This window comes from Sebastes fasciatus, chromosome 4, assembly GCF_043250625.1.
Source record: "Sebastes fasciatus isolate fSebFas1 chromosome 4, fSebFas1.pri, whole genome shotgun sequence".
Classification (NCBI taxonomy): Eukaryota; Metazoa; Chordata; class Actinopteri; order Perciformes; family Sebastidae; genus Sebastes; species Sebastes fasciatus.
The window spans coordinates 17883137-17908819 of NC_133798.1; the positions used below are offsets into that span (position 1 = coordinate 17883137).

The window sequence follows — 25683 nt, forward strand, 5'->3', positions numbered from 1 at the left end:
AGGACAGCTAGTGATTAAAAAACTATGAATACGTCATCATGAGTATCTCTGTTATTGGATAGATAATAAAAGATTAAATATGGAAATTAAAACAAACCAAAGAGGCCAAACAGTAATGTCGTTATGGTTGTTTAATCAGCATCACATGTATTACAGACTGGTGAGACAGCGCCATAATACAAATACTGCACTTGAAAAGACAAACTCATAAAGCTACCAGCTTTATGAGTTTGTCTTTTTTATATATCAGCCTTTTCTTTAGCACAATTTCAATATGCAAAGGGTTCTGTGTATACTATACTATTTAATATGATTACATCCATGTCATACAGTGGTATTTCTTTACATACATGTTTACATTAAATCAATATTAAAGGTACAGTGTGTAGGATTTTGTGACATCTAGTGATGTTTGCAGATTGCAACCAACTGAGTACCCCTCCGCTCACTCCTCCCTTTCCAAGAGTGCGATAACGCGAGCTGCCGAGTGCAAAGCCATGGTAACGCCGTTTGCCTCGCTCACTATAATAACACTACTTTAGGAGCATCAGACGTCAGACGGCTCACGTTACCGCAGTTTCACAAGCGTGTCGGAGAACTATGGTGGCCTTCAGTTAACGTAAAACCGTGAAAGTTTCTCTCTAGAGCCAGTGTTTGGTTTGTCCATTCTGGGCTACTGTAGAAACATGGCGGAGCAACATGGTGGACTCCGTGACGAGGACCCGCTCCCTATGTAGATACAAAGAGCTCATTCTAAGCTAACAAAAACACAACGCTTCTTAGTTTCAGGTGATTATACACTAATGAAAACATAGTTATGAAAATGATATTCCATTTCTGCTAATAGATCCCTCGAAATGTTACACACTGTTCCTTTAAAACTTTTTTAATACTGTATAATCTAAGTAGTGCTTTTATTTCATCTTTTACAAGTAACTGTGGTTGATATTCTTTACAAAAAACAGTTTTATTTCATCCTATAGTGGAGACTTCTTCCATTTGGACAACGAATCTGAAATAAAGACAAACAAAGGGATTTCATATAAATAAAACTTGAACATTGCAAGCGTAAGGTTTACTTTAGGAAAGAATAAGATGATGTGTTACTAGAATAGCACCTTCTTATTGTCCTGCATTAAACAGCTTCTTCCTGCCCTCCATACCCGACATGGCCTCCACGTTCTTACGCCAGTCGGTCACCTCTTCCCTCTGCAAAGATAAGAGATAAATTGTAATCTACTTTTTAAATTCAGTTTCTTATTTTTGTGGACGATTGTTACAGCCACCAGCTTTACCTTTTCTTCCTCCTTCTTCACCGTCTTCAGGTTTTTCTTGAAATCAGCCTTCATGAGTTTGGAGGTGTCGGTGCATGAACCCACCATGTCATCTGTAGTTTTCTTCACCCTCTTCAGGTTGGGCCTCTTTGCCCCCTTCAGCCCGATGATCTTCTGAGTCAGCGTTTGGATCTGTGCAACAACCACACACTTCAAAATCCTTATAGGTCAGTAAATATATGAACTGTTATTTGTGACCTTCTGATTTGGTGTCACTGTACCTCTGTGTCATTTTTGACCACCTTAACCTCTATATCATAACGAACTTCATCTACAACGTCAATCTTACGATGTAGTTCTTTGCAAAGATCCTGTAAAGAAAAAGAAAACTGTCAAGATGATGTATAATAATGAGTTCTGAATCAGCATGATTTGTGGTGTCAGTAGTACCTGGAGCTCCTGGACTGACAGGCCTGACAGCATCAGTGGAGGGGAACTCTCATTTACAACTCTTTCCTTCTCATGTCGCTTCTCTTCAATTTCAACCACCAGCAGAGCAGCTGCTTTCTTCAGCAGTTTGGACTGTAAGATAGTAGGGGAGTAAGAAAATATCGATACACTTGAGTATCGCGATATTATGTTTTGTGATACCATGTCGATCCTCAAAAACACTTTAGTTTTTAATTAGTTTACATGCAAAGATTTGTGGCTCAGATTGTTCTAAAAAGTAGTGCTATGATGTTGGATGTTACAGGGACTGTGATAAATACAAATGCAAATCCCACTGTTCTGATTGCATATGTTTTGTGCATATGGTGGCGTTCTTTATACTATTGTAACGTATCCTCATACAACAGTTCGTAAGATATCTTGAAAAAAGTAATTCCTCACTTTTCGTGCGTTTTCCTACAAATGTCCAGCAACACGTGCCAATTTCCGCTTACATGCACAGTCTTTTCAAAATAAACTTCTGTCTTCTCAGGAAACAACTTGGTTAGGTTTAGGAAAAGATGGGTTTGGGTTCAAATAACTACTGAAGTGGCGTTACTTAAGTACGGAAGTTAAGTAACAAATAGATCAACGCTGACTTCTTGTTTCACACGGGATACAAACACCGATCTCCTGAGCGAATGCCCCAATGTCTTATTCACCCACCAATCCACCACTGACAACCCTCCCTACACAGCGTTTGTTGTTCTTTATACTTCCTGGTTCACGATTACGTAGATTAAATACGAACTGATTTTGTGGGATATATACGAATTACAGTGCATTACTTTTCAGAAGTACATATAGCTATGAACGGTGTATGAGAACAGCCGGACTATGACATTTGTCCTAAAACTAGATTTAGAAAATCACAATAATATCGCTTTGCTTATATACAGTATCACAATATATTGAATCCTAACAACTGTATCATGATACATATCGTATCATCAGATACTTACCAACACACAGCCCTATAAGATAGTTAGGCGTTAATAAGCCTGGAGGAAAACTAAAGTGGTCTTGAGGCATACTGTTAAATACAGTTCACATGTCGCCTTCTACAAGACCTACCTTCAAAAGCAGTCGGCGTGTTGCTGAATATTTTGGCTTCCTCTGTAAGAAAGATAAGATACTTTATACATTCAAATAATATAGGTTTTCAAATGTGTTTTTAAGCATAAAATGCACGATTCTCAAACAATATTGATGTTTAAAGAGGACATATTATGCTTATTTTCAGGTGCATGCTTGTATTTTGGGTTTCTACTAGAACACATGTTTACATGCTTTAATGTTCAAAAAAGGAAAAGCCCAGTCTGCTCTGATTGGTCAGTTGGCCCACTCTGTTGTGATTGGTCAACTGAACCGAACTCTTCGGATTCCGCTCCAGCTCCACTCTGACTAGTTTTGTTTGAGGGCGTGCCAAACTAGCCGCTAGGCAGGTATTATGCAAATGTTCTACTTGGTGACATCACCACGTTACAGAAGAAAAGGCGGGACTTCAATGAAGGCATTTCAGGCAGTCCAGGAGCAGTGTTTCTGTCGGGGAGAGTAACTCCCTTTGGGCTTTGTAACTTTGCAGATCTTTCACATGCAAAAAAAAGCTATATAACACACTAAAGGAAAGGGAAAACGCACAAAAACATAAAAGGTCCCCTTTAATTAATGATTGTGAAAGAAATAATTTTGACTCACCGGTCTTCATCAACACGTGACAGGAAAAGAAGACAAAAGATATCAAGATATGTTATTATTTGTTATAGAAATAGTGTACATAATTGTGGCTTCCTTTAGAGGTTAATACTCACCCCTCAGACATGTCTGCAGTTTACAGTATCTTTGGAGCAGAAACAAATATATTTATTTACTCTTTTTAAGATGCATTGCATGTATTTTTAACACTTCTCCACATAGTTTTACAAACTAGACCTCCAGTAGTATAGATGATCATAATGAGTATTTATCGAAGTCTCAATGGTGTTTTCTGCTGTTGATGTTATTGACTAATCAAACTACTTCACCGTTTCATAGATTTAAGTAGTAGCCTATAATTGTCCTCATGATCTTTCAGATACATTTTTTATATTCCACCAGGACCAGATAATCCTTCCTATTGTGATAAGGAGCCTGTTGAACTGCTATATTTAGCTACATTGACACCATGCTTTGCTGTGTCCCAGCAGCTGCTGTGGCCTCGATGGTGCCAGAGAAAGGTTTGGCAGCCAAGAGACAAACGACGCCAAACCTGTGGAAACTGTGAGAGTAAATTAAACAGTTCTCAATCCCAATCATTTAGGATCCACAGCGCGGCTCATTTTCTATTTTATTTTATTTACGTTGTTAATTGCATATATCTATCGTCCAAGCATAAAATTCCAGATTCCAGATAAAGTGAAAATGAGCTTTGTGTCATTAGCTTTACAACTACAATACTTCCAATTTTTAAAGAATTTAACGACAGCATTATATATTAACAAAAAAAGCATGTCAGTGCCTCTGACACAATACAGTTATATATCCAATTTAGATTAAGCCAGTCTGACAGCCAAGGTAGACAAGCCAAGCAGCAGACAATTTCAAGAAGCCTGCAGCATTGCCCCTCCACCCCGGAGGCTGCCAGTTCATACGAGCGAGCCATCATCACTTATCAAACCAGCTTTTCGGCCACGACGACGGGTCAAGCGTTCTGTTACCAGCCGACAATACTCTGGCAATTCAAGCCTCAGGTTACATGTCTTCACTTAGAGGATCAAGAGAAGCTTGAGGTGTCGAAGAAGTTAAAGCGGGAAAGCCACGTCCGAAAAGTTACTTTAAGACCTTGACTAAAGTGGAAACATAGCAGGGATTTCCTCACATAAATACCAGCCAAGGTAAATGTGTCAGGGGCATGCTGACATGCAGTCTTCATTATTAAAGCTAGACTTGACTTTACACAAACAAACACGACTGTAGAGACAAAGATAGCTGGGTTGCTGTCACAGCAGGACAAGAAGTTAATCCTGCAACGTCAGGTTAAAGAGCCCCCTTTAATGTCTGTAATAAATCTGATTGACTTTTACTTTCTGGTGATAAATAGCATAGGTTGATTACTTGATATAAAACTTACCTTGAAGGTGAGAATCAGAGAAGGCAGCGACTGTAGTGAGTCAGGAAAAGAAGAAGCACTTCATGATTATTTGTGAAAGAGTTATGTATTCAAAGTCTCGTGTGAATGGCTCGCTAAAATAGACCCCCTGTCCACCTGACAATTTCTGCAACACAGGGCATGATTTGCCCTCAACCCGTGACCCATTTATCTCATGTGATTGCATTGCACAAGTGCACACCTCACCTCTCTCACCTAACTGACAGCTGACTTATGCTCTCTGCCGATATCAGGCGCCCTGAGCGTGTTTGATGTTGGCCTCTGCCAGTACACCCCATGACCCAAATACAAAAAGCAAAGACCAATTGTTTTAAAGGTGATAGGTTGAAGTTTATTAGGTTGAACTCAAAGCTTTATTTGCTGTTTTATTGTCTACAACTAGAAGACTACAGACATGTTTATCATGTGAGGCTTTGAGCTAAATGCTAAAATCTACATGCTAACAAGCTGATGTTAACTAGGTATAATGTTTACCATGTTCACTATCTTAGTTTACTGTGTTAGCATGCTAATGTTACCTAATTAGCACTAAATACAAAACACAGATGAATGGGAATGTCCTTAGTTTTGCAGGAATTTAGTCAAAAAACAAAGTATTGGAACAGTAAAGATGTTTTACTTCTAGAGCTTTAATGCCATCCCGCATTGAAAATCTGGTAAAACTATTTTACTCCACCTAATTATCATTTATAAGCACATTATATTCTAACACACTACAATGTGGTTCTAAGCAAATGCAAAAGGTTTTAAATTTTTTAATGTATGTGTCAACCATTATAACTCCTCCTATGAAGCATCTATAGCTGGAGTATAAATAGTTAACAAAAGCTTGATAAGTTCGATATAACATAAAATATGATTACACACATGAACAAGTGCTTATAGTGTTGTTATAAAGCATTTATTAACCGTTTATACTCATGTACAAATCATTTGCAGGCGGGTTAAAACCCATGACGATTTTTTTTATTTTCTTATGCAAATGTGATATTATGTTGATGAAAAACAAATACTTTATTTTACTTTAATCATTTATTCATTTGAGACAACACACATTCATTAACATCAGTATCTGTCCAAAAGGCTCATTTTCATTTGCAATCTCCTTACATTAAATTAAACAAATACCACAGACGGGAAAAAGCAGAAAAAACAACATCAATGCTGTACCCTATTTCTGTTCAACATAAATGAAAGGAAAAATAGTAAAAAAAAAAAACATTACAGGCTGACTCATACATATTTCAAGCATTTAATAACGCTATATACCAGTTTTGGATGCTTCAAGGGAGGAGTTTTAAAAGATGAGTTATAATTGTCACAAAAAATATTCTTATATCTGATCACATAAATACTAAATCCTGAGCTTATCATATCACACCCAACGGTAGCTGTACTGAATAAAAGAGTCTCGTTATATTTGGATCAAGGTACCACCATGGCGTGACACCACTCACACAGACAGAGTGGACCTCTGCAGTCTATTCTGGTTCGACGTAGTAACACCGAGACAAAGCAACAGGAATTAACACATAACAACAGCAACAGCAGTGAATAGCTGAAGGTTCGGTGGTCATAATCCTGGGCCTTCATCTGTTGATCCTCTGGACCGAGATGTTCTGGTATCTATAATATATATTTATTCATGTGAGGTCAGGCTGGATGTTAAAAGGTGGTTTAAGAGGTGCCCTGGTGGCCTCTAGAGGTTGAAGACCTTTGTTGCATGTCTCTCTCTCTCTCTCCCATCATTTCCTGTTAAAGCCTGTGAACACCCACCCAGGTGTTTTCAGTGAAACTGGCTGATTAGACCTTTTACAGAGGCTTTAACTCTCTACTGTTTGCTCTCTAATAAAGCCAGAAATGTAGTAGTAGTTTAAGCATGTGTTTTTTTTTGTACAACAACTTTCTATTTATAATGTGACAAAATTACTGGACAGCAGTTGACTGTAAAACTGTTTCCAGTCACCAAAATGCAATTTAAACTCTTTAAACAGGAACTTTAACTTTTTAACTTTGTAAATTTGGTCACTGCTGCCACCTAGTGACTATTTCAAGGTTTGAAATATTGGTTTGCAATTGGCATCAATCTACAGTGTACATACACACTGCAATAAGGAAAACAAACTTCTATTTCTCACGTAATTCTGTAGAAAATTGCAGATTAAGAAAACAATGTTTTCAGGACATGGAAACCACAAACCACATTTGATAAGAGCGTCCTTCCTGTGTATTCAGATGTCAGCGCCTGATAAACACGACACACTGGTTGAGATCAGCTCACAGTGAGCCTTCTCTGTGTTTGTTCAAGCAAACCACTGAACTGTCTTTCTAAATGGAGTTGATTATTGTTCTTGTTTGCTCAGTAGTTTTTAAAGCTTTTCCACATGTGTTGTGGAGCTCCACCAGAATGATCCACGTTCCTTTTTTCTGTTTGTGTTTGGCAGCTGGACTCACGGTGTCGTCTTCTCTTAGGATTCTGGACAAGCGTCCAAACTGCAAGCAAGAGGTGAGAATTCAATCTATTAAAAAATAAACACAAGCAATCTTATAAAAGTAAACTGAGAGGAATTTACAGTCCTCGATTCATTAAATCACTCTTATCTTGTTTTTGTTTTTTTTCCAGGGTCTTGAACACTGCAAAATTAGTAAGTATTAGAGCTGTCCTCGACCAAGGAAATTCTTAGTTGACTATCACTCTGTCGACAATTGATTAGTTGATTTAATTGACAGATCTGTAAAACTGAGTTTCTCAAGCACCACTTTAAATCTTGTGTTTACCGGAGATGTGCTCATAAGTTTCTTGGAAATAAGACACTCAGCATGAAAAAACATAAAAATGACTAATCGACGAAAGAAATATTAGGCGACTAAGACTAAATGACTATAGTCAACTAAGAGGGGGCAGCCCTAGTAATATCTTATTTGTCAAATCAGTAGAATAAAGTTCAAATACTTATATATAGAGAAGACCTCAACCAATATGTTGAAGGTGACAATATGTTGTGCAAATAGTCAATACCTTTTCATTTGACTCTTTTAATTCCAAAACTTAAGCATAGATTTGGTGTTATTCTTAGCATGGTGGAATAATTTGTGCAGGAAATGTCATTTTAATTTGGCATTTATGCAGTCCATCTGCCCACATACTTAACTACACATACATTGATTATAACACCGTTCTGTAAATGTCAGATAACTGCTCAGACAAACGCATGGTTGAAGTCAGACAACGTGCTCCTCTCGGCCCAGAGTGGGATCATGAGAAGGTGGGAGTCTGGACGGACAAACATGGGCCTGTTTCTGTTGTGAATGTGACATGGAAGATAAAGCCAGATGGTAAGTAAAAGTACAGTAGAGTTTATCGTAGTTCACATTTTAAAGTGCATCAAATACAAGTTGTAAACCAACCAGTCTTTCACCAAAGGTTAATAGAGAGATAACATTCATATAAAATATACATTGTCTTCTATTGACAGGAAGTACAACAACCCTTCGTGGATCAGAGATAAATATTCAGGATGAAAGTACAAATCAAACTTTGTGTGTGCAGTTTTCTTACAACCTCAGCGAACAGCGTAATCCAAAATATCAACAGGTAAATTTGTAAAATCTTCAACTTTTGCTACAACAGTGACAGGCAGTATAGCTGTTACACATTTGTTTTTCTTTATTAGTGGACTTTTTCGTTGGATGGAGTCGTGGTGGAGCCTGGGCATACATATACGGTGTCCGTTTTTAATCTTCCAGAACCTGAGATCGGAGGAAGAGACTACAGAATTACAAAGCGAATTACCATCCCAGGTGAGTTACCGCCTTGAAATCTGCACGAAAAGGCAGGGAGACATTTATTATAAGTTATATAAGTTTGCTGTACAAACAAGGTTATACGTTCTATTGATTCTGTGTTGGTGTGTAATTACATTGTGTACTTATGAGAGAAAATATCTAACTTATATATATAACTTTTTGCATCTGAAGAGCTTCTTCAAGTGTCAAAATAAACACAAAACAAAGTTTAATATGCTCTAATTCTCTGTAATATTTACTGTCATGGCCAGGATGTGATGACAGGAAAATCCAAAAGGCCCAAATGTGTCTGGAAAATGGTAAGTTTTACATTAATTACATTAGGGGTGTCACGATATACCGGTATTGACAATAACAATAAAAAAAAATTATAATTTGATTGATGACATGTTAAAAAATCTAGCCAGTGACAGGAGACTTTAGCCAATCACAGGTCATTTCAGAGAAAGCGTTCTTATTGGCTGTTCTAGCAATGCATATGCATGTGCATGTCCCGTCGGTGAAAGCCTGATTCAACGGCGGAATATCCTGCAGGAAAAGTTGCTATTCTAGCATTGGCAACCGCTGCACTGCAAAGCAACCTGCTAATAGTTTAGCTTTTTGCTCCCGGCTACGGCAGTAGCTCAGGGAAAGCATCATTTCCTTTCCATCTCTCTAATAGTTTAGCCTTCTTCCGATGGTAACAATCAGTATGGTGTTTGAAATGAATGACTTGCACTCGTACAGGTTAGCTTACTGTATGGAGCATGTGCATGTGCCCATGCTCGTCTGGTGGGAGGGGCTTATGACAGAGAGAGGAGAGCTGCAGGTTGAGGGCTGTATTTTCAAATTCTGCCATTTTTTTTATTTTTGCTTTTCCAGGAATCTGCCTGCCCTGGGGTACCACTACAATCACAATATGCTGAAAGGTTAATCTGGAATTTTTGCCCAATAATACAAAAACACACACAGATGATAATATTGTGTAAATGATCCAGCAGGTTCAAGTCATTTCAGTTTCTTTCCATTCTCGCTTTTTGTACAGCTATGGTTACAGACTCTCCACCACCCTACACTCGTATTTTGAGTGTAATTAATTTGTCTAAAAATAGACAAAAGACACAATAAACAAACTTTAAGATGAATTTGACTGATAGCGTTATTATTTTTTTTATTTTAAATTTTCTATAAATATCGCGATTATATCGTTATTGTGAATTCTTTTGACCACGATAATGGTGTAGTAAATATCTGATATCGTGACAGCCCTAATTTACATCTGACAGGTTTTAATGGACCACTGTAAGAGATCCAGGACTATTTAAGCATTGTGCTCTGCATGTTTTGTTATTTCAGGGAGTCTATGGGATCCTAAAGTGACCCGTGCTGTGTCTCTTCATAAGGAATGTAAAAAGTTTTCCATCGTTGTGGGTTTTGAGGCAGCTCAGTATTCAGAGAGATACCAAGTCTCCATCCAGAGTCATGGTTTCCATCGCTCAAAGAATGTCTCAAAGGTAATTACACTGAATTCCTCACTTATATTATCAATGATGAAGGTGTTGTGAGACTAACATCATATAATTTACTGCTTGTTTACCACACATGATATCATTGTCATTTCCTTCTTCCTTAGGAAAACAGAACATCCCTGAATGTGTTATTTGAGTTTGATTGGTCGCAGCTTTCACAATGTGAAATGTTGTTAATGGTGAGTTTCATTTTAATTTACAGTTGACAGTTTATAAAATGATCTTACGTGTAGAGATGTAACATTAAAAGCTCAATTTACTCTGCTTGTTTTTAAGATTCAGCCGTTTTTTGTTGGATGCAAGAATGACTGTTTGCGCCTCGAGAAAATAATCGAATTATGCCCGTGTAAGTACAATTTTTGACATGTATACTGTATGATATATTTTCAACGACCATATAGTGCAGAGCATAAATCAGTGGTTCCCAACCTTTTTGTATTGTGGCCCCTTAAAACAAAGCATTGTTCACTTGCAGCTCCTTGTTGCAGGTGTCAGAAGTCTTTCAGTTTTGACCTCTAAACTTCTCAAATTGTCTGATTTGAATAAATATTTGAGACCCAAAGAGGTAAATTATATATATATATAAAATTCCATAATTCACAAAGAAGCAAAGATCAGAAAAAATACAAAAAATGAATGCAAATTTATGTTGCAGGAGGTTATTTTTTATTATTTCCTATCCCTTTAAAGCTGCAGTCGGTAACTTTGAGCAAATATGATAAAAAGTAAATTTTATAAAACTGTCACTTTATCTTGGTAGTAGTTCATGAGATGGGTTATCTGAAAAAAATCAAGTTCCTCTGTGTCCTCCTGTACTCCTATTGGCATTTGCAAGATTACCCGAACAAAAACAACCAATCAAAGCCGAGGAGTCTCTACAGCAGCTGTCAATCATTGCTCGCAAAACTCGTGAACTCTGATCAACAGTCAAACTAGGCAGCGCTGATCAAATATTAATTAATATTCTGTTACTGTGATGCCTATTTCTCACCTCAAATGTTTTCAGAAACATCTTGTAGTGTACTGTTTAGCGGTAAATGAGTAAGTTTGCTCCGGCTTGTCATTTTACCGCTAAACAGTACACTACAAGATGTTTCTGAAAACATTTGAGGCGAGTAATAGGCATTAACGTAACAGAATATTGATTCATATTTGATCAGCGCTGCCTAGTTTGACTGTTTGATCAGAATTCGCAAGTTTCAGAAAAGTGATTGACAGCTGCTTTAGAGACAGCTCGGCTCTGACTGGCTGTTTTAGTTCAGGCGCGGTGAAATCTTGCAAATGCCATCAGGGGCACAGGAGGACACAGAGGAACATGATTATCTGTCTCATGAACTACTATCAGGATATAGTGACCGTTATATAAAAATAACTTCTCACTCCTCAGATATACTTTCTTGAGGAGTCCCGACCCCCAAGTTGGGAATCACTGGCATAATAATATTTGAAGTTACTTTCTGTATTTGTAAAGTTATTAAGCTAATCATATATATTTGTTTTTTCTAGATTATCCACCACGGACTATAATTATGAAGGCAACTGCGGGGCTGCTGTGGCTGCTTGTCATTGGTGGTTGTCTTGCTTATTTACTGCGGAGAGCCTGTCAGAAAGGTTTGCCTTCTTATAAATGCACCGTATTTAATAGGAAACGCAGCTTGAATTGATAATTAATCAACAGACTTTAACCTTCTCTCAGATCCTGTGAACGCGTCCTCATCTGCTGCCAAACAACAACCAGGAGGTTTTCAAGTGCCAGAGAGAAGAAGAGTCCTCATCATCTACTCCCTCGACCATCCTTTATACAAAAACATCGTCCTCAAGCTTTGTGCCTTCCTGGCGACCAAATGTGGTACTGAGGTGGTCCTGGATCTGCTGGACTCTACCAGACTGGGAGTGTTGGGAAGCATCCAGTGGTTGGACTGGCACAGAGAACAAATAGAAAGCTCTTCAGATAAGATACTGATCCTGTGCTCACGAGGAGTACAAGCCAAATGGAGATCCATGTGTGGCGACAGACAAGTTCTCCTGAGAGAGGACGCCCGCTCACCTGTAGGCGACACGCTCTGTCCAGCCCTCAGCCTCATGGTCCCCCATTTCATCAGATCCGCGTCGTTTGAAAAATACATCGTGGCTTACTTTGATGATGTTTGTTCTGAAGAAGATGTTCCTTCACCTTTCAACATTACAGTGCGATACAAGCTGATGAAACAGTTTGAGGAGCTCTTCTTCAGAATTCTGGACACTGAGAAGCACGAGCCCGGCAGAGTGAATCGGGTTGAAGGGCTTTCAGAGGACGAGTACTATCTCTGTCCCTCCGGTAGAGCCCTGCGGGACGCCATAGAGGCTTTTCATGCGTACCAGCTGGAGCATCCACAGTGGTTTGAAGATGAGTTACTGGAAAGCTCAAAGACCTCAGCTGAGATCTGTGACGATGCAAAAACAACCACAAATCTCATTACATATTGTCTACCCAACTCAACCCTAGTCACCCGTCATGTAAAGACACAAGGAAGTGATTTCACTGGAGACAAAACAGGACTTTATGTGACTGAAGAGTTTCAAATGTGCACCTCAGTTGAGTTCAACCCTCTTATTGCTGAGAACATGCAGCCAGTTTGATGTAATTTAGTCTTTTGAGACATCAATGAAGATCTGCTCTGCTGGAATGGATGGATCAGAGGAACTCAGTGGTACTGAGTTCTGACCCTCTGAGTACCTCTGATGTTTGTCCACATGAGTGCCCTTACTTCTTACTGCGTATCACCGCTTGCTGGTGAGTCTAGGTGCGTACCCCTAAACAACCGTCTCTGAGCAGCTGTCAATCACTCGCAAACTCAGATCAAACGGTCAAACTAGGCAACGCTGATCAAATATGAATCAATATTCTGTTACTGTAATGCCTATTTCTCACCTCAAATTTTTTCAGAAACATCTTGTAGTGTACTGTTTAGCTGTAAAATGAGGAAGTTTGTGACCCGGCAGCCATGTTGAAGTGATACTAAGCACCGCCCACCAGCCGGAGTACAGCCAATAGAAACGCTCTCTTTCTGATTTTTTTAAAGCCTGAAAACAGAGCCATGAGGTGGTGCAGAAGTCTAGTTATCTCTCAGAGCACTTGAATGAATATGCTGAAAGATTATTATGCAATGTTTGCCCAATGATGCCAAAAACGTTCTGCCTACTACAGGTTTAATGCTGAGAAAACAGCGCTATAAATGCCCTTGGTATTCCTTCTCATTATCCAATTTAATCTGTAGGCAACAGATTTCATATTTTCAATTGGTTTTATTGTAGCGTATATGCAATATTACATTTATGTACAATTTGATTTGTCTCAACAGCTACATAAAACATTTTTTCTATTAAGCAACTATACATTTATGTACAAACTGTGGAAATGTATGTCATGTAGGTCCAATATGTAATTAAATGTGTCGAAAAATACATTTGGAGTGCGATATATTACCAAGATATACGTATAAATATAAATATATCCAAGACACATGCGATGATCATGTCATGCAACTGCAGCATTAAGGTACTGGTACCAGCGGAGCAACAGAAATCTGCTGAGAGAAATCACCAGTACATACAAACAAATTAAACTCATACTAGAGCAAGCACTGATATGTGGCCAATGGATCATTTTTGGATGGATTTGATGGATTGTTTTGTACACCTTCATCATTTCTTCAGTGATTTGTTTTCTTTATTTTACCATGTCTCTGCTTGTCTTCATATCCGTTCTGCAGTATTGTTTTGCATGTTGCATTTATGTTAAATATCTCTTGCTTTCACTTCTTCTTCTCTTCACTTAGGAGTCCAGGGACCTCTTACGGGGGAGAACATTTCCAAGGACCCCCTCATAATCGTAACAGCGAATAAGCACATGCTAACTAACATTTGCACTCTTAGATACCATTGTAACTATTTGTATTATAAAACTTTTCAACATAAATACTTCAGACCTGTTTCAAAGTGATAAACAGAAACACATTTCAATTTTAATCAAAACAAAATTAGATGAGATGATCCTTTATTAGTCTCACAGCGGGGAATGCTATTGAATGTTAATACCACTTAAACAGAGGGTGATTTTATTCAAATTGCATTTGGACTCAACTTGGCAGCATTTATAGCCCACAGGTCAAGTAATTGCTCTTAAAAGCTTTGAACAGTAGCAAAAGACTGTCATTGTCCTAATAAATCCAGACATTTAAACTTACCAGTCTAAAGCTGACTTTCAGTATATGCTTCAACTTTAAAATAATTCACTTATTGCTGTGTGTCACGGCCCCTGGCGGTCCCCAGACTCCACTAAGAGAATAACCGGTTCAGATCTGTGCTTGATGCTTTTGGGCTGTGTAAACAGAGTCAAAGTTCAGCCTTCAGGGCAAAGTTTCTGCTATTTTCATGCTCTGGAGAAGGTAAGCACAACAACCTGTTTGTGGGAAACTGTTTTTAATATTATTATCATGAAATGATTGAATGTAATGTACTATGTACCTTTGCATATTGTAAAGCATGGACATTTTGATTGAATAGTCAGTATTTGTAGCACAGGTTAAAGGTCTTCCTCCTGCATAGAGCATGTGAGCAGAAATGAGTAAATGTTGATAAGTCCTTTAGATTTATGCTTTTCAGATGTTTTCATTGTAATTTAAAGTGTTTTGTTGATGAGTCTCTGATCCTCTCTGTGTCATTGAGTGTTAAATTTGCAATTCTGAAAAAAAATCAGTTAAAAGGTGTTGACTGAGATGTTTGGCTTTTTGTCTCAGATACATTACGGACAATGTAATACATTTCAGCTCACAATCTTTAGTGCTTAAATACAGTGAAGTAGGAAGATAGCAATACTGACCCCCACTCTGGAATTTGGTTGTGGGTTTCTGAGAGTGGCCCCAAAAAAGGGGGGAAGGGTTTTGGGAATTTGTCCCAACTAGTTGGAGCAAAGAAAATCCTCACAATGGCTGAACTGGTCTTGTGCCAGAGAACACACTGCAGGGTGTGATGCAACTGGGGTGTCTGTTTGATTTTTCCTTCAAGAAGCTGAGGTAATGTTCATTGGTTTGACACTGTGTGTTACTTTTACAGTTCTTTTGGTCTTCATAAAGACACACGGTATATTATGAACTGTTTTTCGTCAAATAAAGTAGTCTATAGGAAGTAAATTTAGGAATACAATCAATCCTTTAGTGCATTCCTGTTTGCGATTCATTCTGAAGAACAGTGATTGAGACATTGTGATGTGCGTTTTGTAAATTAATGAGACGAGAGAGATGGGATTGTATTTTTTTATGTATGTTGGAAATAAGATGTGTAGGGGGCTTTTTTTAATTTATATATATAAAAAAAGTATTAAATCATAATCAACCAATTAGAAAGTACATTATCTTTTCTCTCGATGTCCAGTCTCACTCTTAATCTTTTCAGACAAAGTCACCTACAAAACTGTGAAAAAAATGACATCCCAAGTCCTAATATTTATGCAAATTACTACCAGTGGACTAACACTGTAGCCTTATATTAGTCTGCAGCAGTTAAATAAACTTGAATGGCACATGTTGATTGGAAGAAAAGCATCAGCTGACACTGTCTTTCTCGCTTAAATCTTCATGTTTTCAGGGTTTGCCTCAAAATCTGAAGAGAATGAGGATGCTGAAGAGAGCCTCTGCACTCATCCTGAGAAGAGGAATCACAACTTATCAGAGCAGATTGTGCAAAATCGGTAAATGCATCCTCTCATTATATCTATAACATTTAAAAGTATAATGTACGCACTAGGGCTGTCAATCGATTAAAATAGTTAATCACAATTAATTGCAAATTATTCACACATTTTTTATCCGTTCAAAATGTACCTTAAAGGAAGATTTGTCAAATATTTAATACCTTTATCAACATAGGAGTGGGCTAATATACTTGCTTTATGTAAATGTATTTATATTTATTATTGTAAATCAATTAACAACACAAAACAATGACAAATATTGTCCAGAAACCCTCACAGGTACTGCATTTAGCATAAAAAATATACTCAAATCATAACATGGTAAACTGCAGCCCAACAGGCAACAACAGCTGTCAGTGTGTCAGTGTGCTGACTTGACCATGACTTGCCCCAAACAGCATGTGATTATCATAAAGTGGGCATGTCTGTAAAGGGGAGACTCGTGGGTACCTATAGAACCCATTTACATTCACATATCTTGAGGTCAGAGGTCAAGGGACACCTTTGAAAATGGCCATTCCAGTTTTTCCTCACAAACTTTTAGCGTAATTTTGGAGCGTTATTTAGCCTCCTTCATTTTGGTACCAATTCATATGATGCCAGTCTCTTCACTCTAGCTTAAACACTGAGCCCGGTACAACCTAAAAACCGCAAGTTGCGTTAATGCTTTAAAGAAATTAGTGGCGTTAAAACGAATTTGTGTTCATGCATTATTTATCGCGTTAACTTTGACAGCCCTAATATGCACATCTCATAACAGATGAATAATAATAATAATGATGATTTATGAATGTAAATGTAACCTCTTCTCTTAGACAACCTCTTCAGAGTTCATCCATCTGTGTCTCAGGCGCTGGCAGAAAACAAACCAGTGGTTGCACTCGAGAGCACTATTATCACACATGGCATGCCCTATCCACACAACCTCAGGTACCCTGCTTGACCGTAAAGTGTCCTTAAACTCTTAAAGTTGCTTTAATTATTATTAATATATACCATCAATGTTCTAATGCAGCACAGCGAAGGAGGTGGAGGCCATTGTGAGAGCTGAAGGAGCCACTCCGGCCACGGTCGGAGTGATCGAGGGTAAAGTCCACGTTGGTCTGTCGTCAGAGGAGCTCGACCACCTTGCCCGCTGCAAGAGCTCCCTGAAGGTGTCCCGTCGGGATCTGCCCTACGTCATCAGCAAAGTGAGACCACAACACACTCTGTGGCATCCACTTTGAGTACCTGAGTCTGTCGCTATGGTTGTGTTATATTTGCTGTCCTGTGTGTTATTTTCTCAGGGGCTCTCTGGGGGAACGACAGTGTCAGCCACGATGATAGCAGCACATCGAGCTGGCATCCCTGTGTTTGTCACAGGGGGCATCGGAGGAGTTCACAGAGACGGAGAGAACAGTAAGTAGACCTACTGTGAAAAAAGAGGAATCACCAGAAGTGGACACATATACAGACGATAATAAACACAATACAAAAAGCTCCATTAGTCACCACTGAGTAAATGGTTATTCCTACAGGTCTGGACATCAGTGCAGATCTGACAGAGCTCGGCAGGACTCCCATTGCAGTCGTCTCTGCTGGTGTCAAGTCTATTCTGGACATCGGCCGCACCCTGGAGTTTCTTGTAAGAATATTAAGATAACGTTGTCACTGTATAATGATACTGATACTGTGAGAGTTGTGTACTTTAGTCAGCCAAATATGCACTGGCAATCTTTTACTTTATGTATAACATTGGCTTGTAGTGACTTTAGTTTAAATTTGTATACCACAGGTTATTTTGTTTCTGTTTTAATTGGTGAAGCCAAAACATAAAATATGATTTAACATATATGGTTGTTAGAACATGATAAGCTTTAAATCACAAAGACTTAAGGCAGAGGATAAAGGCCTAAGTGCAATATGGGGTGGACATGGTGCAGAAAGTCCTTTCATTGTATGTTTGTGCATGGTGGTGCAATGGTTAGCACTGTCACCTCACAGCAAGAGGGTCGTAGGTTCAAACACGGCTTGGGGCCCTTCTGTGTGGAGTTTGCATGTTCTCCCGTAGTAGTGTGGGTTTTCTCTGGGTTCTCCCAAAGACATGCAGGTTAGTTGTTGACTCTAAACTGCCTGTATATAGGTGTGAATGGTTGTCCTTTATGGATAATAATAAACAATCAATATAATAAATAGAAAGAGAGAAGAAAGTGGATAAATACTATTTGTCAGGACAAAATTAATTAATTAAATAAAGCAGAGAGATGTTGGGCTGAGCTGTGTTTAAAGGGGACTCGGTGGGGACTGTTATGTATTTCTGTTGTTGTCTCTTTTATTAGGAGACGCAGGGAGTCTGTGTGGCTACTTATGGAGCGCTGAAGAATTTCCCCGCCTTCTTCTCTCCACAAAGTGGATTCACTTCTCCGTACCATGCCTGCAACCCTGAGGAGGCTGCAAAACTCATTGGTATATAAACAATTTTATATATTTAACCCTTAACACAAAGAGGTCAAGATTCAAGATCTACCAACATTTATGAATGTGGATCAGTCTGGTTTTTTTTTTGCATCATTCAGCGAGCACTCTGTCACTGGGTCTCCAAAGTGGCGTCCTGTTAGCGGTGCCCATCCCACAGGAGCATGCAGCAGCCGGCCAGCTGATAGAGGAAGCCATACAGGCTGCAGTAACGGAGGCCAGGTACAGGAAGTCTCTGTGGCTACTTATCTGTTGTACTTTTACTTTGAGATACTAGTTCAGTTACATCAGAGGAACATTTTTGTCTGGATATCTTTATGATCATGACAAAGTGAATTAAAAGGACCGTTTATCTCACTTTCTGTTCTCCTTTTTTTATTTACTCAGTGCTAAAGGTATAACAGGAAGAGATGTGACGCCCTTCATTCTTCAAAAGGTCAATGAGCTGACTGAGGGGAAGTCCCTTCTGGCCAGTATCCTTCTGAGAATCTGAATCATCGAACAGAGAACATGATCATATCAAATTCTATGGAAAGGAAAGGGCACAAAAAACATTGAAAAAAGTTGTTTTCTCATAGGCCAGACAATGTTACAGTGCAGTACATTACAACTAAAATGTCCTGAACCTGTTATGTTCTCAGACATTGCTCTCATTCATAACAATGCTAAAGTCGGCAGTCAGATAGCCTGCGCACTGTCAAAACAAATGACCGAGAGAAAGACTCATCATCGTGGAAAACACTCATCAGACTCAGATATTGTGAGTATAAACACATATGATGGACTTGTTTAGTCAAAGATTATTGGCACAATACAGTACCCACAATGCTGTTCTTTTACAGGTTGTCATAGGGGGAATAAATGTTGATTTTATTGCTAAGGGAAAGACGAAAACACTTATTGTAAGTATGATTTATCCACACTACTGCAGATCATGTAAGGTCATATTACTGTAAGTTACTTCTGAGAAAACTTGTTGTCTCTTTCAGTTTAGACAGACGAACCCAGGAAGCGTCTTTCAGTCGTTCGGTGGTGTAGGACGGAACATCGCTGGTGGGTTTTTATCTGATTATGTACATCCTCATGTTTTCATCAGTACTTCTGATTCTCTCACACGCACTTGTTTGGTACTTTCCCTCCAGACTCTCTGAGCCGATTAGGCCGTAGACCTCTGTTCATTTCAGCTACTGGAGCTGATTCACACAGTGAAGCAGTGTTTAACTACTGTACACATATGGTATGTGATCAGAAACGGTTGTTTATTACTAAGCATGATTATAATCCCTTTTAGAAGTAAATATGTAAATGATGACTTTCTTATTTCTCTTAGAACACAAGTGGTGTGATCAGGCTAGAAGAGCAAAGCACAGCGACATACTGCGCCGTTATCACTGAGAGTGGAGATCTGAGTCTAGGATTGGGAGACATGGACGTTCATCAGCAGATCACAGAGCAGTATGTAAGTGTTACTGACAAAGTCATTCATTTCTAGCACGACGAGCCCAGGATTTGTGTTCCAATACTATATTCACAATTTAAAGTTATAGTCCTTAAAGGAACGGTGTGTAACATTTCAGGCCGTCTGACTTCCATTGCGTCTAAAGTAGTGTTATTATGGTAAGGATGGCCTCTGAGCGAAGGGAACAGCGTTACCATAGTTTTGCACTCTGCAACTCACATTACCACAGTCTTGGAAAGGGAGGAGTAAGCGGAGGGGTACTCAGTTGGTTGCAATCTGCAACCACACCACTAGATGCCGCCAAATCCTCCACACTGTACCTTAAAAATGTTTCATCACATCAAACCCAAATCTTGATACTATTTATGGATGTGATTTATTCTGATATAGCTATTTCAATGTACACTGCATTTAACTAACCTATATATTAACACTCATTAGTGGCGGCATCCCCTATTGAGCTGGAATGGACAGGAAACTACATATGCATGTACTAGACGAAATTCAAAAGACAAGAGCTGGCGCATGCAGACATTGCAAGTAATTTGTGTGCATGCTCACATAATGACGCAGTGCCTTTATCGAGCACCCCCTGTGATCACGTTTGAGGCTCAAGACAAATGGGGATCATGTTGTTAGTGTTTTAGCTCCAACACTGTCCAACAAAAAGTAAAATGCCAAAGATTTTCCAGTTGCACCTTCTCAAATGTGTATATTTGATGTTTTTCTTTCACTTCTAAAGATACTAAACTGAATACCTTTGGGGTTTGTACTTCCGGTCTGACAAAACCAGATATTTGAAGATGTCAATTTGGGCTTTGGGAAAGCAGGATTGGCATTTTTGTATTGTTTTCTGAAATTTTATAGACCAGAAATGATTAATCAAACATTTAAGCCACAGTTCATTTGATAATGAGAGGAATTATTAGTTTCAGCCCTTGTTTGTTTGAAATCTTTTATTTTTTCTATATTTGACCATTACTTGACATTCTTGTTGCACCTTTGAATATCTTTTTCTAGGTCTCGCAGTTTGAGAAGCAGCTTTCGTCGGCCACTCTCGTGTGTCTGGACGGAAACATTCCCGTCTCCACCATCAACTATGTTTGTTCCATTGCCAAAAAACACAACATCAATGGTAAACAAGGGGAGATGGTCACTATGAATGATTGTGATCAGAAGCTTTCATTGATTTTAACACAACACAATCAATGTGTGTCACAGTTTGGTATGAGCCGACGGATTCGGATAAGGCTTGTAAGCCTTTCCTGTCAGACGCCTGGAAGTCTCTGTCCTATTCATCCCCTAACCTGGCAGAGTTGTGCACCATGAACAAAATGCTGGGTATCCCAACACCTGAAGGTAAACTGTATTCCTTAATGGTGCAGTGTGTAGGATTTGGCCGCATCTAGCGTTGAGTGCCAAGCGAGTAGGAGAACTACGCTGGCCGACGCAAAAACGTGAAAAAGCAAATGGTCCTATAGAGAGCCGAAGTCCTGCCCTTTCTGGTGGACCACCATGGGACCTTACATCAGAAAAAAATAAGAACTGTACTCGACGGCGAGAGACAAATGTTTTTTTTATCCCGTTTGAATTGCACCATGAATCACACATATGATGTTTGTCAGTTTAAAAGATAGTTTTGCAAGTCAAGAAAGTCTCAGTTTGTTTTAAAACTGTTGAAATATAAGTGAAATTACGTAATTAGAAAGCCTACACCCCCAAAAGTTGCGTAAGTGACGTCTCTCTCTCTGAAGCTACGACGCCTGTGTGTTTCGTTCTGGGATGTACTCACATGAACAACGGATCTCGCTCGTTCTTTCTCTTCTCGGCTGATAAAAAGACCAGGAGTCGCTGGATAAAACACATCAGGTAAGATAACGTTTCATTTGTGCACGGTCATAGCTAAGTTAGCTAGCTAACTAGCTAGTGGTGGTGACGTTTATTGTATGAGACAAGAGATGTAGTTCACTGAGCATTTCTCACAAAACTAAATGATACTACGACAAAAATATGACAAACTACAACTTTCTTGACTTACAAAATTATGTTTTAAATTGACAAACATCATGTGTGTGACTTATGGCGCAATTCAAACAGGATCAAAAAATATTTGTCTATCGCTGTTGACTACCGTACATATTTTTTCCGAAATACGATCCCGGAAGGGTCGGGACTTTGCCTCTCTCTAAAGCCAGTGTTTGGTTTGTCCGTCCTGGGTTACTGTAGAAACATGGCGGAGCAACATGTCGGACTCCGTGAAGAGGACCCGCTCCATATGTAGAAATAAACTGCTCTTTCTAAGGCAACGAAAACACAACGATTCTTATTTTCAGGTGATTATACACTAAAGAAAACATACTTATTAATAGTATATCAATAGATCCCTCTAAATGCTACACACTGTTCCTTTAATGAGCATTTCGTGGTTCAACTTCTCTTTTTACTCCCTCATGCTCTCAAACACACATTCCTGCCTACAGATGTTGCAGTTAGAGTTCTTGTGAAAAATGGTGTGATGGTGATTGAGGATGTGGTTTTGTCTTGTGGTGTGGCAGTGCTGCCAAGCTCTCTGGAGGAGGTGCTGAGTGTTGCTGTGGCTCTCTCCCGCCCCCTACTGGAGCATCTCCACTGTCTGGTGGTGACTCTGGGGGCTGGTGGGGTGCTGGTGTGCGGAGAGCATGATGCAGGCTCGGTCAACCTGCAGCCAAGAAAACAGAGTAGGGTAAGAGCAACTTGTATTTAATCTGATAATGATGATGATGATGATGAGTACTATGACAGTGAAAGTGAAGACGTTTACTGCACCTGTGTTTGCAGAGGAGGCAGCTTTGTGCTGTCCACTATCCAGCACTGACTGTGACAGCAGAGGAGACAGTGAATGTGTCTGGAGCAGGAGACAGGTGCTAACAATTTACTTGACCTACTTTCTATTCCCTATACTTCCCTTACAAAAAATAACTTTATTCAAGTATGTTATTAGTATACTTCTTTTAAACTTAAAATAAGAGAGTATACTTTCAGGGTTTTTTTTATGTACTCATCAGAGATAAACTTAACAAAACTTTAAGTATACTTGTCTTATACCAACAAGTACACAGAAAAGTCTATGTGTACTTGGCAAGTATACAGAAAAGTCCAATAATACTTGGCTTATACTGAAAAGTACAAGTACATTTGGCAAAGTACTATAAGTTCACTTAAGAAAACTTACAAGTATACTTGCAGTAAAAACTATTAAACTAGTAGTTTACTGAGAGTATACTTTAAAGTGTACTTTCATAAACTAAAATATGGGCTACAAGTATATAACTAGTAAACTAACAGTATACCTATGAGTTCACTTGTAGTATTGTTCATATTATAGTTGCAGTACAAAATACAACTTGGATGTAAACTAGTTGTGTACTCAAAGTTTACTACTCTTACATTTAAAGTATTCTTTTATAAACTAAAAAGTGGGGCAATTTAGTCCCGAGAAGTATTGAAGTAGTACACTTACAAGTATATTAGTAGTACATTGCTATTAGTATACTTATAACATAAAGTATACTTGGGAATATACTTAAAGAATACTTAAGTTTACTTCATAAAATAAACTTGAAGTAACTTCTTTTTTGTTGGCCTCTTCCTGTCCTTGTCACACTTTCTCTCACTCAATAAAATCATTGTGACTCAACAACATTCAAACAAAACAACACTCATCCCGCTCTGTCTGCAGTCTCGCAGGTGCTTTGATGGTGGGGATCCTCCAGCGGCGAGACACAGACAGCTGTGTTCGGATGGGGCTCCTGGCTGCACGGTTGTCCCTGGCGTCACCGCACCCCATCGCCCACACGCTCACCTCAGACTCTGTGGATCCCATCAGAGTCCAGTCTCAGAGCTGGCCCAAACCCAGCTTCATGTGGATAGATTAAAAATATTTTCAAATAATTTTAAAGCATTACTGAAGAAATGTGTGAAGATTGTGTCTGTCGTTTTGTTTATTTGATCATTTTTAGCATCAAAATGTGTGATTGGATTCTTGAGAAACCACCATGTGAAATAGGGACTGAGTAAATGAATGTAAGAAAAAAAAAACATTAAATCCAGATTTTATTTCATATTTCATAATGTTCTGTTTTAATTGATAAATAAATTAACAACCGTTCATTAAACTTTGCTTGAGTTCATGCTTAAAAATCCTTGTAAATAAATGATGGAACATTACAACAAGGGGTTTTGATTTCTCATAATAAAGAAAGGCACATATTTAACAACAGTGGTGAAGGAAGTACTCAAGTACTTTTTTTTTTTTTACAGTAAAATACTTTCATTACAAGTAAAAAAGTAAAAATTATCATGTTGGTCAAGGTGGAGCTAATTTTAACTACTTATTGTACTGTTGTGTAGTTTAACTAACAATCTGACACATTTTATAAACTAATCTTAATCTACAAAGTAAAATAGCAAGTTTATTTCTATAGCACATTTCGTACACAGGGGCAATTCAGTCTGCTTTACATAAGTAAAAAAATGATATATACAATATAATTAAAAAACACAATAATTAAACATATATATAGTTAAAAGATAAGCAATAAAAAATATAATACAAAGTACTTTAAATAGAATAAAAACATTGTAAAAACAAAATAGTAGCTTAATCATAGGCACATGTAAAGATGATCTTCTGGCAGTTTATATAAGAACTGGAGGGTTGCCGGTTCAAGTCCCCGCATGGACCAAGTACTGAGTGTGAACTGGTGGCTGGAGAGATGCCAGTTTGCCTCTTGGAGCAAGACACCAAACCCCCAACTGCTCGGGGCTCCTGTCAGTGGCAGCCCCCTTGCTCTGACATCTCTCCATTAATGCATGTGTATAGGTCCGGTTTGTGCATGGGTGTGTGTATTTCTGGCCTGTGTGTACTGTTTACTATGTAAAATAACAGAGTGAACAAATTGAATTTCCCCTCGGGGATCAATAAATTGCCTTTCTTCTTCTCTTTCTATAAATAATCTCCTCTTAAATGTAGTAGCGTTGAAGTATAAATGACTAAATTACTATAAAATATAAATATTTAAGTTAAGTACAAGTACCTCAAATAAATACTTTCAGTACGATCGTTTTTTATTAAATGTGTCCCTGGTTGTTCCTAGCTTAAAATCGAACCGAAAACTCAATTCCCCACAATGCATCTGTCCGTCTGCGCAGCCTCAGTCGCACAGAGCACTTGCCCCACTCCCTCCTCCCTACTTTAAAATGTAAATATTTAAGTTAAATACAAGTACCTCAAATAAAAACTTAAGTACGATACATTTTGGTATATTATTTGTGTATTATTATTCATTTCAAAATTTATTTAGAACATGTAAAACACAAAAATTAAATAAATACATAAATAAAGAAAAACAATGATCATACCAACAAGTGGACAGTCAGAAACAATTAGTATTTACATATAATGAAAAGCATAAGAAAAATAAATTGTCAAACTTTTTTTTAAATGTGTCCCTGTGTGTGTATGTGTATATATATGTATGTATGTATGTATGTATGTATGTGTATGTGTATATATATATATATATATATATATATGGATATGGATAAAGGATATGTGTGTATTTGAACAGGAATACGAAACATGTGAAGGACCTCTGATTTGTCTTTGTTTTCAACTCTTCAGCTTAACTCCTGTGCTTGTTTTATGCATGTCAGTGCCCTAGATGATAGGATGTACTGTCCTAGACCTCTAACAATTTATCATGATTTATGTTTATTTATTTTATTTTATTTATTTATCTATTTATTTATATTTATTTTTGTACACTTGTTTT

The 25683-nt window shown here is 38.3% G+C and overlaps 2 protein-coding genes and 1 pseudogene across 3 annotated transcripts; 2 read left to right on the forward strand and 1 right to left on the reverse strand.

Annotated features, from left to right (window-relative positions):
* Positions 1-116: 116 nt before the first annotated feature.
* Positions 117-5055, reverse strand: LOC141765983 (troponin I, slow skeletal muscle-like; annotated as a pseudogene).
* Positions 5056-6767: 1712 nt separating this feature from the next.
* Positions 6768-13514, forward strand: LOC141765981 (interleukin-17 receptor A). The gene is made up of 11 exons (XM_074632381.1): positions 6768-7417; positions 7535-7556; positions 8104-8247; positions 8388-8506; positions 8586-8712; positions 8970-9017; positions 10054-10211; positions 10331-10405; positions 10503-10572; positions 11733-11837; positions 11923-13514. The coding sequence occupies exons 1-11, from the start codon at positions 7244-7246 to the stop codon at positions 12843-12845; spliced, it is 1965 nt and encodes a 654-aa protein (XP_074488482.1). The 5' UTR covers positions 6768-7243; the 3' UTR covers positions 12846-13514.
* Positions 13515-13647: 133 nt separating this feature from the next.
* Positions 13648-24024, forward strand: LOC141765980 (uncharacterized). Of its 2 annotated transcripts, none has more exons than XM_074632379.1 (19): positions 13648-14653; positions 15852-15954; positions 16773-16887; positions 16973-17147; positions 17244-17355; positions 17475-17581; positions 18276-18402; positions 18513-18633; positions 18799-18884; positions 19053-19171; positions 19254-19313; positions 19401-19464; positions 19554-19648; positions 19742-19870; positions 20891-21005; positions 21092-21229; positions 22426-22592; positions 22688-22770; positions 23589-24024. In XM_074632379.1, the coding sequence occupies exons 1-19, from the start codon at positions 14576-14578 to the stop codon at positions 23782-23784; spliced, it is 2190 nt and encodes a 729-aa protein (XP_074488480.1). In that variant the 5' UTR covers positions 13648-14575; the 3' UTR covers positions 23785-24024. The 2 variants fall into 2 exon arrangements, with proteins under 2 accessions (XP_074488480.1, XP_074488481.1); XM_074632380.1 differs by lacking the exon at positions 13648-14653 and adding an exon at positions 14665-15280.
* The last annotated feature ends 1659 nt before the right edge of the window (positions 24025-25683 follow it).

Excerpts from the sequence above, each read along its gene's own strand:
- LOC141765981 (XM_074632381.1), top strand. The coding sequence starts at position 7,244 with ATGGAGTTGATTATTGTTCTTGTTTGCTCAGTAGTTTTTAAAGCTTTT. Across the intron at positions 9,018-10,053 it reads CCAAATGTGTCTGGAAAATG|GGAGTCTATGGGATCCTAAA; the intron begins GTAAGTTTTACA and ends TTGTTATTTCAG. Across the intron at positions 10,406-10,502 it reads AATGTGAAATGTTGTTAATG|ATTCAGCCGTTTTTTGTTGG; the intron begins GTGAGTTTCATT and ends CTTGTTTTTAAG.
- LOC141765980 (XM_074632379.1), top strand. The coding sequence starts at position 14,576 with ATGCTTTTGGGCTGTGTAAACAGAGTCAAAGTTCAGCCTTCAGGGCAA. Across the intron at positions 14,654-15,851 it reads ATTTTCATGCTCTGGAGAAG|GGTTTGCCTCAAAATCTGAA; the intron begins GTAAGCACAACA and ends TCATGTTTTCAG. Across the intron at positions 18,403-18,512 it reads GGAGGCTGCAAAACTCATTG|CGAGCACTCTGTCACTGGGT; the intron begins GTATATAAACAA and ends TGCATCATTCAG.